The sequence below is a fragment of the Lycium barbarum genome, chromosome 9 (genome assembly GCF_019175385.1).
Source record: "Lycium barbarum isolate Lr01 chromosome 9, ASM1917538v2, whole genome shotgun sequence".
Lineage (NCBI taxonomy): Eukaryota > Viridiplantae > Streptophyta > Magnoliopsida > Solanales > Solanaceae > Lycium > Lycium barbarum.
In genome coordinates this window covers 13974175-13986272 of record NC_083345.1, presented here as the reverse complement: position 1 = coordinate 13986272, position 12098 = coordinate 13974175, and the positions used below count along the sequence as shown (strand labels likewise).

Below are 12098 nucleotides of genomic sequence, written 5' to 3'. Positions count from 1 at the left end.
TAAAAACAATTTCAATATATACAAATATGCTGTCAATGAAGAAAAGCTTTTGAGTTGTACACGCGTATTGAGCTAAATAATTTTGATATGACAGGATATTCTAACGGCTATAAAAAGTGTAATTAACTAAATGCAAACTAACCAATTTAAATCTACAAATTTGAAATGTAGGAAAGTACCAATGTTCTATCAAGACCCAACAAAATATGCCATATAGTTAGGAGTACCATACATATAAAATGAAAGGAATATTATAATTTAGAAATCAAGTGTGCCTAGACTCTGTTCCATTTGCTAGTCTCGGAGAACTATTACATGCAATGGACTATAATATTGACATAGAAGGCATGTTCATGTGCTCTAACCTATTATTTCATTTTCCAGGTACTTGTTATTACTTGCTTCTTACCTGCGGAACAAATATTAATCTCGTTTTCCCCGGGTCTTTTATACTACACAATTTTCTAATTATAAATCTCAAATCCTTGAAGATTTAGCATAAAATAAGAATGGCATTGAAAGCAATTTTCTACACATTTTCACGAAAAGAAAGGAATACTAGGAGCAGGTCAAAGGTTAAAAGACGAGAGTTTTCTTTATGATGCAACAGTTACATTGCACACGAGTACAAGATAAGACATTACAAGTAAAGGCCAAAAACGCTTAAAACGGTAGCTTAGTAGACCTACATACATTTTATTTTAACTAGAGTTGCATCATAGTACTCTAGGAGCCTTTTCTTATTTACTCACAAAGCTCTCTCACTTTGCACACAGCATCATTATATTCCTAGTGCATGCCTTAGTGCATATGGTACAACTTAGACAACAAAGTCCAAAATCGAAGAGAGAAACTGTTGTTCTCCCCTTCTTCCTTCTTCACCCCTCTCTCCGTGTTGCTGGCGATGTTCTGGTCCTGCCACAAAGTAGGACTGGTCTTGCTTCTGTAATATTTGTTCAACTTCCCTTCCAGGCAGGTTGAATGACAGTTCCTTTGCTTCCCTCTCCACATTTTTCCATATGCTTTGTTGTCCTATATAATTCCAAACCAACCAAAAATTTTAACAAGAGATAATTTTTTGTATACGATATAAATTTTACACATCAAGTGATTTAAAGAAAATAACTGACTCAGTCTTGTTCCCCTTTTTACTAATGGAATTATTAACATGACGTTTTAGCAGGTTAAAATATTTATGATGTAATAAGTTCTTCATATACCGGTATTAGTAACAGGAAAACCAGAACATGTTACCTATTATAGTAAATTAAAATATAGTTAAATGTTATAAATCTCTGCAGTATCGGTATTTTATATAATTGAAATGAAAAACATGAAAAACTAGAACATGTTTAAGTTGTTATAGCAGACTGATATCTCTTTGTGGCACCAGAGTCTATTGATAGAGATTAACCGTTCTTTTCCTGATCTATTCTTCATGACGCTGTAAGACGAATATACCTATAGTACAAAAATTCGTCACAAAATTGTTGGTGTTATACTATAAGTTAATCGTTCACAAAAAATGTTAGTGTCCCATAAGTTAATCCCTTCACAAAGGAGTGAAGATGTTGGAATATGTCACTAGTAAATAAATCAAGAACAGAGGAAATTAGGAGTATACCTGCAAGGAAGTTCTTTCTGTTGTTGTGAGCATTGATTCCAAAACCAACTATCCTTAGATTCGAGCCTCCGGTGGCTATTATGGTAACAGGATGGCCTGCTGGGACTACCAAAATATCACCAACGTTTAGATTACCGCGCACTTTTTGGTAGTGGACATTTCCTTCCTCTTGTTCTTCTTGATCGCGCTCTCTTCTTCCGCCACGAGACCCTTGGCCTTCTCTTTGCCTCTGGCTTTGTCTACCAAGATGAGGACATGCCATTTCAAAACGACCGGTTCCTTCTACAACCATTGCCACCCTTGTAGACCTTGTGTTGTAGAATGGTAGTATCATCCCACCCTGCAATAATATTTCAATTATAAGATCAAATAATAGGTCAACTATTTGAATCATCAGGGTCCTCTATCTGAATAATCACCATTGATCACGTCACTTCATTTAAACTCTATCTCATTATAAATTCTCAATGACCATATTATTCCTCTAAATTGGAGGACTTATGTTCCCAACAAGCTAGGGTCAGCTACATGGATGCTTATACTGTGTTACGTCATTTAAACTCATCTCAGAGTAAATTCTCAGTGCCAAATTACTACATTTAAATCGAGGTCCACTTAAATCGGAGGATACTGATGTTCCAAACAAGTAACGAGCAACCATATGAATCCTCACTAAATAATTCAAAAAGTTCAAGATACCAAGATTTTGATCAATTATCAAAGAGGCTTACTTGGTTGATGTTCATGAAGGCAGCAGCAGTATCCAAGTCCCTCAACTGCTCGAATCTCTCAGGAGATGCTTCAATAAACTGTCCAAATCTGCTACTGAACTGCGGGCGTTCCTTCAACAGATTGAAGGGGCCTTGCGTTTCACCTTTAGTTTGCTTAGTGGAGCGTGAAGCGTGTTCGCTTATTGCTCTAATTTGCTCTTCACTGGCTTTGATTACTATCCCCTGTTTTTGTTGTCCAAAGAGCCTCTCTAACCTGTCCCTTGGGGTCTAATCAAAATAATAAAACAATATGAGAATTGCAACTAACATGAAAAAGACTCAATTAAATGTATTAATTGGTTTGGGTGAAATTAAATAAGCATGCAGGCTCACATTGAAAGCAGTTTCCAGGATATCACTGCTGAATGCTCTGTAGATGGATTCTGGATTTTCACCTCCAGCACTAAAGTATTCCTGAATTCAGAGAAAAATAGTTTAGCATCCGAAAACATCTTATACCATTGTCCCAAATTGACATTTTTTTGTGCAGATCTAATTTGACCAATTTTTAAGGTGAAAATAGAAATATTCTACAATTAAAAGTATTCCCCTTCAGGTGAATATCTATGTGGAGGAGCATGGTCATATGCATGCTCCTCGACCTATACTTTGTATATTAATGTTATATTTCTTCAAGACTAATTAAATATATATATGTGCGCACCTAATGGTGCAATGATAGTTGGGTGCACTCAGAGGCGGATTCAGGATTTAAATTTTATGGGTTCAATCTATAGAATTTTAGCATTGAACCCATTATATTTTTAAAATTAGGGGTTCATATCTACTATTTATTGCAATTTTAATAATTTTTTACACATAAATTTAGGCTCCGCGTCCAAAGTTTGGGGTTCAGTTGAACCCCAACCTTATAGGCTACATACGCCTCTGGGTGCACTTATGAGCAAAATTAGAAACTCAAATCCCACGTTGTTTTTTCTTTTCTTGTAGAATTGAGCCTAGGGTTTCAAATCTCACATTTGAGGGCATGTCTGTCGTTCCCTCCTCCGTTTTTTTTTTTTTTTTTTTAAATATTTCTTCTTCTTTCTTTCTTTATTTGATTTTTTCTTTCAAAATCTCAATTCTGACATATTGAAATTCTTATTCCCTTTGTTACTCCCAAAGTTCATATAATTTTTATACATAAAATGCTTAAATTAAAACTTGTATCAGCAATTAAATAAATAGCATATGGTTGCCAGGTTCAATTGATTCCAATATTTTCGACACGGAGTATAAGTATATATGCTAAAAATTAATACTAAAATTCGCAAAAAAAATATACTCCACATTTTTTTAAGTATAATTTCAAATGTGTAATGGGTTCACAGTAAGAATCTAAGGATTGAATTTGAACCCATTAAATATAAATTATGGACCCACATTTTTCTTAATAATGGATACATCTCTTGAAATCCTAAATCTGTCTCTTTTTCCCTTCCATTTTTTTAAATGGTTTAACAGAGACTTTTGGAGGGCTATTATATATCTTTATCAATACTATGGTTACCTGAAATTGGCCAGGAATATTAACGGTGTTTACTAGCCCATAAGCAAAGACTCTTTCTTTGTTATCTCTGTTGATGAAGTAGAATGTTGAACCCGCAGAAACCCTGATTACATCTCCATACTCCAAGTTGAAGGAGTTCTTCTCATCTTGTTCAGCTATACTTATAGTTCCTCTCCCTATAAGAAAATAAAATAAAATATATATATACATATATATTACTAGCAATTAATTAGACGTAATTATCTTGAATATATTAGCTATTTCTTTAGTTTTCGATAGCCAGGCAAGGACAAAAGAAAGATATTGTAAATTAAGTGTGTCAAGTGGAGGAATTAGGTTGAATTTGGGTAGATCAAAATGAGTTAAGTTAATAAATAAAGAAAAAAATTATTTTTTTGGGTGTTCTAGTTTACAAAATATGACCAACTGTATAGGTTTTGAATATTTATACACATAATATACATACCTATACATATAATATCCACAATCGGTGTATATCTCGGCGTATCGGCAAATAAGTTTCGCCTAACGATACATATTGATAAGTTTCCTATATATAATTCCAAGAATTACTGGACTGGATCAGAATGAGCTAAATGATGAGTCACAACCGAACAGCTAACTCTTAATTATCAAGCTATAGTTTCTTGGAGATTTCCATACAATTTGTTTGATTACGAACAAAATTAATGAAATTTTTACTTTATCATAGCTATATCTGATATATCAAATTAAAAAATATGTTAGCATGTCTTATGGCTCAATCTGAATTACATAGTTAGTCTAAATTAAATCAAATTTAGACAGACTAATTGAAAGGATCAAAATAGTTGAAATAATAAATTAAATAAACTGATTAACCTTAAATCAAATTTAGATAGACTAATTTTATGGGCTTAATTTTATCACCCTTGAGCAAAATGGAGATAATTACCTCTAACAATAAGAAGTATGACTTCAGCATCACAATGATGCGGAAGCATGAAAGACTGAGGTTCAAGTTCAAGTACTCCAATTCTGTACTTGTCTATTCCTCGAAGAAGTTCAGATCTTTCAGTGAATTTTTCAAGGACTCGAATTTTACCATGTTTTGATTTCAATAGACATTTGAATCTGTGTGACTCAAATAAGTAGGGATTTTTCTCTTCTTCATCACATTGACAAGCAAGAAAGATAGAGAGGATCAAGAAGAAGAGGAGAAATAAAAGCTTTGGATTAGGTAAAAGTGCCATAGTTAATTAAATAATTAAACTTGTGATGATGAGGGATGAAGAAGAGTTTAATTTTGCATGGGAATTTATAATGGAGGGAGATGGTCAGTTTGAAATTTGCATGCAAGTTGACAGGTGTTGAATTGAACACTGACGAAGTCGAAGTGTGATAATTAAGGATAGCTGTGTGCACATGAAAGTCAGGTGGAGTACAGTGAACGGACAAATTTGTGAAGGCCAAACTGACTCCATAAAATTTTGCGCCTCTCACAAATCACATCTAAATAAGTTGTTTATGATTTTTTTGGTATATATATTACATATAGACATGTTAACTCAACCTCAGCTGGCAATAAACATTCCAACTTTGAGAATGCACATCTAGACACCTCAATTTGTTCTCACTGTACTTGTCTCGTAGACACTGACACTGACGTGGCACATATATTTTAAATTGTCCAGATGACCATTTTATAAAGTTGTATTACTATTCAACTGACACAGTGAAGACGAGTTGAGATGTCTAGATGATCATTTTGTAAGTTTGGAGTGTTCAACTGACAGTAGAGGCCAGATTTAAGTATCTATGTATCCAAATCTTAAAATTTTAAATTTATACTCCCTCTGTCCCAATTTATGTGGCACAACGAGAGTCAAATGGTTCAATTTTGATCGTGAATTCGAACATGAAATCGTTAAGTTTTTTAAATAAAATTTACGTATTTAGGAAACATGGGAAAGGCACTATATGTCATTATAATTGATAATTCACTAAAAGATATACTCCCTCTGTTTCAATTTGTTTGAACCTATTTCCTTTTTAGTCCGTGCCAAAATGAATGACTTCTTTCCTAATTTGGAAACAAATTCACTTTATGAATGATTTACAGCCACACAAATTTTCAAGGCTTATTTTGAACCACAAGTTTCAAAAGTCTTCCCTCTTTCTTAAATGTCGTGCTCAGTCAAATGGGTTCATATAAATTGAAACGGAGGGAGTATAAAAAAAATACGATCAAAGAACTTGTTTGAATCTCGAAATTCGAAGCCAAATGGAGAGCATATTTTTAGATCCATAAAACAAAAAGAATACATTTATGTCAACTATATGACGCGCAAAGTAGAAATTTTCTCAATCGAATAGATAATATATAAGTAGGGATGCTTGTATACGGTAAAAACCGGATACGAGACAAACCGGAGTGACGAAGCCGGAGGAAGGAACGAAAATGTGGTGGCGGTACCGTTCGCTCTTGACCGGGGTAATGCTTGGGCCGGAGCTGGGCATGAGCACCGGCAGGCCTGCCTTCGACATCGTTAGAACGTCCAAGCCTGATGACCGGAGCATTCGTGGCCGTTAGTACGAGTAGCCGTTGGTCCGTGTGACCGGTGTATGCGGGCCACGCGCCAGTAGCGTCCTGCCATAGTCAGCTACCTACCTTGCGTGTGTCAGACGGCGCCGTCAGTCCAATCCCACCAAATCCGTGCAGAGCTGTCCTAGTTGCTATTATTTTATTAATTCCCATTGTATGAGAACTAATGGAGGTGACACTATAAATAGGGCATATCCTCCTCCTTTGAAGGGGTTGGCTCCTTTTATTTTCCAAGAACATATGTAGTAGAAGAATCATATATACAATCTCTCTCACTATTCGATTCGGCCAAGGCTATCTATTTTTATTATCATTGCGCTCCCTCCATCAAGTATCGTATATTGTTCATAGATGTTCATATCATTAGCAAACTATCGTTATTAGCCGTTTTACTAAGGGGCTCTCAAATATTTATTTTCTTTGTCTAACACTCATCAAGAACAAAGCACATATCCTATACCCATTTACAAATCTAATTGATTATCCGAATCCGGGGTAAACAGTTTGGCGCCCACCGTGGGGCTAGGATAATAGTGGTCTTTGGCTTTGATTTCTACCATATTCATCAAAACCAAAAGCGTCCCTACCCATCTCTGTGAAAACGGTCCAAATGGCTGACGTCGAACAATCCGGTCATGTCAATAATACCGAGATCGTGGCGGAAAACGAAGGGAGCGGACTGCGAGCATTGCCGAACCCCGCTGATCCGAACCCCGTTGATTCAAGGGAAGGACTCAACCGGAAAAATACCGTAGATCAAGAGAACGCAGCCCTACCGGCCACCGATCCTCTAAACACTCACCATTCCGTTACGTTGTCCCGGGATCGGGGCCGGAGAGAACCGGACGCACCAAACGACGGCATTAACTTACGTTTAATCTTTGAAATGTTGCAGGAACAGAGGGCGGCAATCGCCGAACAAGGATTAGCAATTGCCCAACTGCAGAGCGGAAAGGGTGAAGTAGGGCCGGTAAAGGCAAAGGGTACAATTGAAACCGGAAGAAACGAAGCACAAATGGTCGAGAGCGACGGCTCTGGAGCCGGTTCCTCAACTGAGGTCCTAAATATGCTCGAAACCTTGGCGAAACGGGTGGATTCGACCGAAAAGAGGGTCGAGACATACAATTCTCGGGTGGACCAGATACCAGGGGCTCCACCTTTACTGAAAGGGCCGAATTCGAAAAGGTACATCCAAAGGCCTTTCCCACCGAGTGCGGCCCCGAAACTGATCCCGAAGAGATTCAAAATGCCCGACATACAGAAGTATGACGGCACCACGGACCCGCATGAGCACGTGACCTCATATACTTGTGCCATAAAGGGCAATGATATGGAAGAAGATGAGATCGAGTCGGTATTGCTGAAGAAATTTGGGGAAACTCTGTCGAAGGGAGCGTTGACGTGGTATGACCATCTACCCGAGCACTTGATACTTCTTTCGAAATGCTCGCCGATGTGTTCGTAAAGGCGCATGCCGGTGCAATAAAGGTGTAGGCCCGTAAGGCCGATATCTTCTGGATAACTCAAAGGGACGATGAGCTACTACGGGAGTTCGTTACCCGGTTCCAGAGGGAACAGATGGAAATCCCCCCGGTGCCAGAAGAATGGGTCGCACAAGCTTTCACAAAAGGGCTCAACATGCTAAGTTCAGTTGCCTCGGCCAAGTTGAAAGAAAATTTGCTGGAATACGAGGTCGTGACATGGGCCGATGTCCACAATCGGTATGAATCGAAGATTCGGGTAGAGGATGATCAGTTCGAGCTCTCTCCGGTAAAGTTGAAAGTGGATAGAGGGTTCGAGAAGTCGAGGAAAGGTTATGAAATGAAGTCGGAATCATCGAAAGAAAGGTTCCGGCCATACTCCCACTCGGAGAGACCAAATTTCTGGTCGGAAAGGCCAAGGGAAAGCCCAAACCACCTCTCTGGTCGGGGTAGCAAGCGGGTCGAGCGCCCGTCAAACAGCCGGGGACTCTCTTTCAGAAGCGACGCCGGAAGTTCGGTCAACAATAAGGGTCCACCGAAGATTTCGGAGTACAACTTCAACGTCAATACCTCGGGCCTTGTCTCGGCCATCGGCCGCGTCCCGGATGTGCGATGGCCGAAACCACTAAGGTCAGACCCGGGGCAGCGGGATCCAAGCGTGGTGTGTGAATATCACGGTACCCATGGTCACAAAACGGAGGATTGCCGCCAGTTGAGAGAAGAGGTAGCCCGGTTGTTGAAGAACGGCCATCTCCGAGATCTATTGAGCGAGCGTGCCAAAAATCACTACAAAGAAAGGAAAGCTCATCGAAGGGTCGAACCGGTTGAACACCAGCATACAATCAATATGATAGTTGGGGGTATTGACGTCCCTCGAGGACCGGTAATGAAACGGACCAAGGTCTCAATTGTTCGTGAAAAACGCATCCGAGACCATTCGACCAGGGGCTCTATTTTCTTCGATGACGAAGACGCGGAAGGCATCGTTCAGCCACACAACGATACACTGGTAATTTCTGTACTTGTCTTTAAAACTAAGGTTAAGCGTATTTTGGTTGACCCAGGTAGCTCGGCCAACATCATCCGATGGAGAGTAGTCGAACAGCTAGGGTTGCTCGATAGGATTGTACCGGTGGCCCGGGTACTCAGCGGGTTCAATATGGCTAGTGAAACCACGAAGGGAGAGATCTCATTGCCCGTGAACGTGGGTGGCACCATTCAGCAAACAATGTTCTATGTGATCGAAGGGGACATGAAATATAACGCGTTATTGGGCAGACCTTAGATACATAGCATGAAGGCAGTTCCTTCAACACTGCATCAGTTGCTGAAATTCCCCACTCCGGAGGGGGTGAAAACCATCCGGGGTGAGCAGCCCGCAGCAAAGGAAATGTTCGCAGTAAATGAGGCAGCTCCCCGGCCCGAGAAGCCGGCTCAGGAAGAGAAGGGTACAACCGGAGGGGAGGTCCCCCAATAGCAACTAAAGTATACTGGACCGGATCCAGTGCATGAAGAGGACGACTTCGGGATGCCCAGATCCTTTGTCATGCCGGATGACTCGGACGCGACTAAGTCAACCGTGGAGGAGCTGGAGCAGGTCATCTTGTTCGAGTTCTTACCGGACAGAAAGGTATACCTGGGCACGGGGCTCACCCCATAGCTCAGGCGTAAATAAATTGAGTTTCTTCGAGCTAACGCCGTTTGCTTTGCATGGTCGCATATAGATATGACAGGTATATCACCGGAAATAGCATCACACAAACTCAGCTTGGACAGGAAATTTCCCCCGGTCAAGCAAAAAAGAAGGCCCATGTCCGAGCCAAAGCACGCCTTCGTGAAAGACGAGGTAACAAAACTTTTGAATATAGGCTCCATCCGGGAGGTGAAATACCCCGATTGGCTTGCTAACGTGGTGGTGGTGCCCAAAAAAGGTAATAAATTTCGAATGTGTGTCGATTATAAGGATTTAAACAAGGCATGCCCGAAGGATTCATTTCCATTGCCTCACATCGACAGAATGATCGATGCGACGGCCGGGCATGAAATGTTAAGTTTTCTCGATGCTTACTCCGGGTACAACCAAATCCGGATGCACCCGGAGGACTAAGAGAAAACATCCTTCATCACCCGTTATGGGACCTACTGTTATAACGTCATGCCTTTCGGATTAAAAACTGCCGGTGCAACTTACCAACGCCTAGTTAATGGGATGTTCGAAGAACAAATAAGGAAAAACAATGGAAGTTTATGTTGACGATATGGTTGTTAAGTCCCTGGAAACAGAGGACCATTTAAAGCATTTGCAGGAAACCTTCGATGTACTCCGCAGATACAACATGAAACTCAACCCGGAGAAGTGTACCTTCGGCGTTAGGTCTGGTAAATTTCTGGGGTTCATGGTGTCAAACCGGGGAATTGAAATCAACCCGGACAAGATCAAGGCCATCGAGGACATCGAGGTCGTGAACAACATAAAGGGGGTACAAAAGCTCACCGGGCGGATAGCGGCGCTGAGTCGCTTCATTTCGAGGTCCTCGGACAGGAGTCACCGTTTCTTCTCTTTGCTCAGAAAGAAGAACGACTTCGTTTGGACACCGGAGTGCCAAGAAGCCCTAAGGGAGCTGAAGAAGTATTTATCCAGCCCCCCGTTGATGCACACACCGAGGACCGATGAGTCACTCTTCCTTTACCTAGCAGTCTCCGAAATGGCGGTAAGCAGCGTTTTGGTCCGAGAAGAATCAGGTACGCAATTCCCTATCTATTATGTAAGTAGAACTTTGGGGGATGCAGAGACCCGTTATCCCCATTTGGAAAAACTGCATTAGCATTGGTAAGCGCTTCCAGAAAGCTCAAACCTTATTTTCAATGCCACCCCATATGTGTAGTAACCACTTACCCTTTAAAAAACATCATGCATAAGCCTGAGTTATCCGGTAGATTAACAAAATGGGCTATAGAAATTAGCTGTTACGATATCGAGTACAAGCCTCAGACAGCCATCAAATCCCAAATCTTGGCCGATTTTGTGGCAGACTTCACCCCGGCCATGGTCCCCGAGGTCGAGAAGGAACTTTTGCTGACCTCGGGAAAGACCACGGGCATTTGGTCTCTACATACGGACGGGGCCTCGAATCTTAGAGGTTCCGGGCTAGAGATTGTCCTTAGGACCCCGGCTGGGGAGGTCATCTGACAGTCCGTTAGAACTGCTAGATTGACTAACAATGAAGCCGAGTATGAGGCTATGATTGCAGGTTTGGAATTGGCTCGAAGCATGGGAACCGAAACAATCGAGGCAAAGTGCGGCTCACTTTTGGTCGTGAACCAGGTGAACGGCGTGTTCGAGGTAAAGGACGAACGGATGCAGCGGTACCTCGAAAAAACCCAAGTGGTACTTCATCAATTTAAAGAATGGACCATGCAGCACATACCGAGGGAGCAGAACAGCGAAGCCGATGCATTAGCAAACTTGGGATCCTCGGTTGAGGGGGAGGAAATCAACCTCGGGATAACGGTGCACTTATCAAACACGGCCATAGAATCCGGGCACGCCGAAATATACACAATGGGCTTGACCTGGGATTGGCGCAACAAGTACATCGACTACTTACGTGATGATAAGCTCCCAAATGACCCGAAGGAGTCACGATCACTGCGGACCAAGGTTGCCCGCTTTTGCTTGGTGGACGGTCAACTGTATCGACGCTCTTTCCTCGGTCCTCTAGCTAAGTGTTTGGGCCCCGGTGAAACGGAATACGTGATAAGAGAGGTACACGAGGGAACCTGCGGCAACCACTCCGGTGCAGAAGCTTTGGTTCGAAAAATAGTCAGGGCCGGTTATTACTGGAACCGGATGGACGAGGATACGAAAAGTTTTGTCCGAAAATGTGACGGGTGTCAGAAGCATGCTCCGATGATTCACCAGCCCGGGGAGTTACTGCATTCGGTCATCTCACCTTGGCCTTTCATGAAGTGGGGAATGGACATTGTGGGTCCGTTACCTCGGGCACCAGGTAAGGCCCGTTTCATTTTGTTTATCACTGACTATTTTTCTAAGTGGGTTGAAGCGCAGGCCTTCGAAAAGATAAGAGAAAAGGAAGTCATCGACTTCATATGGGACCACATCATCTGC

The 12098-nt window shown here is 41.3% G+C and overlaps 1 protein-coding gene across 1 annotated transcript; it reads right to left on the bottom strand.

The window, feature by feature from the left end:
• Nucleotides 1–574: 574 nt before the first annotated feature.
• Nucleotides 575–5151, bottom strand: LOC132609425 (vicilin Jug r 2.0101-like). The gene is made up of 6 exons (XM_060323402.1): nucleotides 4839–5151; nucleotides 3905–4080; nucleotides 2728–2808; nucleotides 2356–2622; nucleotides 1625–1964; nucleotides 575–1032 (listed from the first exon to the last, which is right to left on the bottom strand). Exons 1-6 carry the CDS (start codon nucleotides 5134–5136, stop codon nucleotides 821–823), a joined length of 1374 nt encoding a protein of 457 aa, XP_060179385.1. The 5' UTR covers nucleotides 5137–5151; the 3' UTR covers nucleotides 575–820.
• Between the last annotated feature and the right edge of the window lie 6947 nt (nucleotides 5152–12098).

Coding starts and splice junctions, on each gene's coding strand:
- LOC132609425 (XM_060323402.1), bottom strand. CDS start 5,136: ATGGCACTTTTACCTAATCCAAAGCTTTTATTTCTCCTCTTCTTCTTG. Junction 4,081..4,838: donor CATACTTCTTATTGTTAGAG/GTAATTATCTCC, acceptor ATTTTCTTATAG/GGAGAGGAACTATAAGTATA. Junction 2,623..2,727: donor TCCTGGAAACTGCTTTCAAT/GTGAGCCTGCAT, acceptor TATTTTGATTAG/ACCCCAAGGGACAGGTTAGA.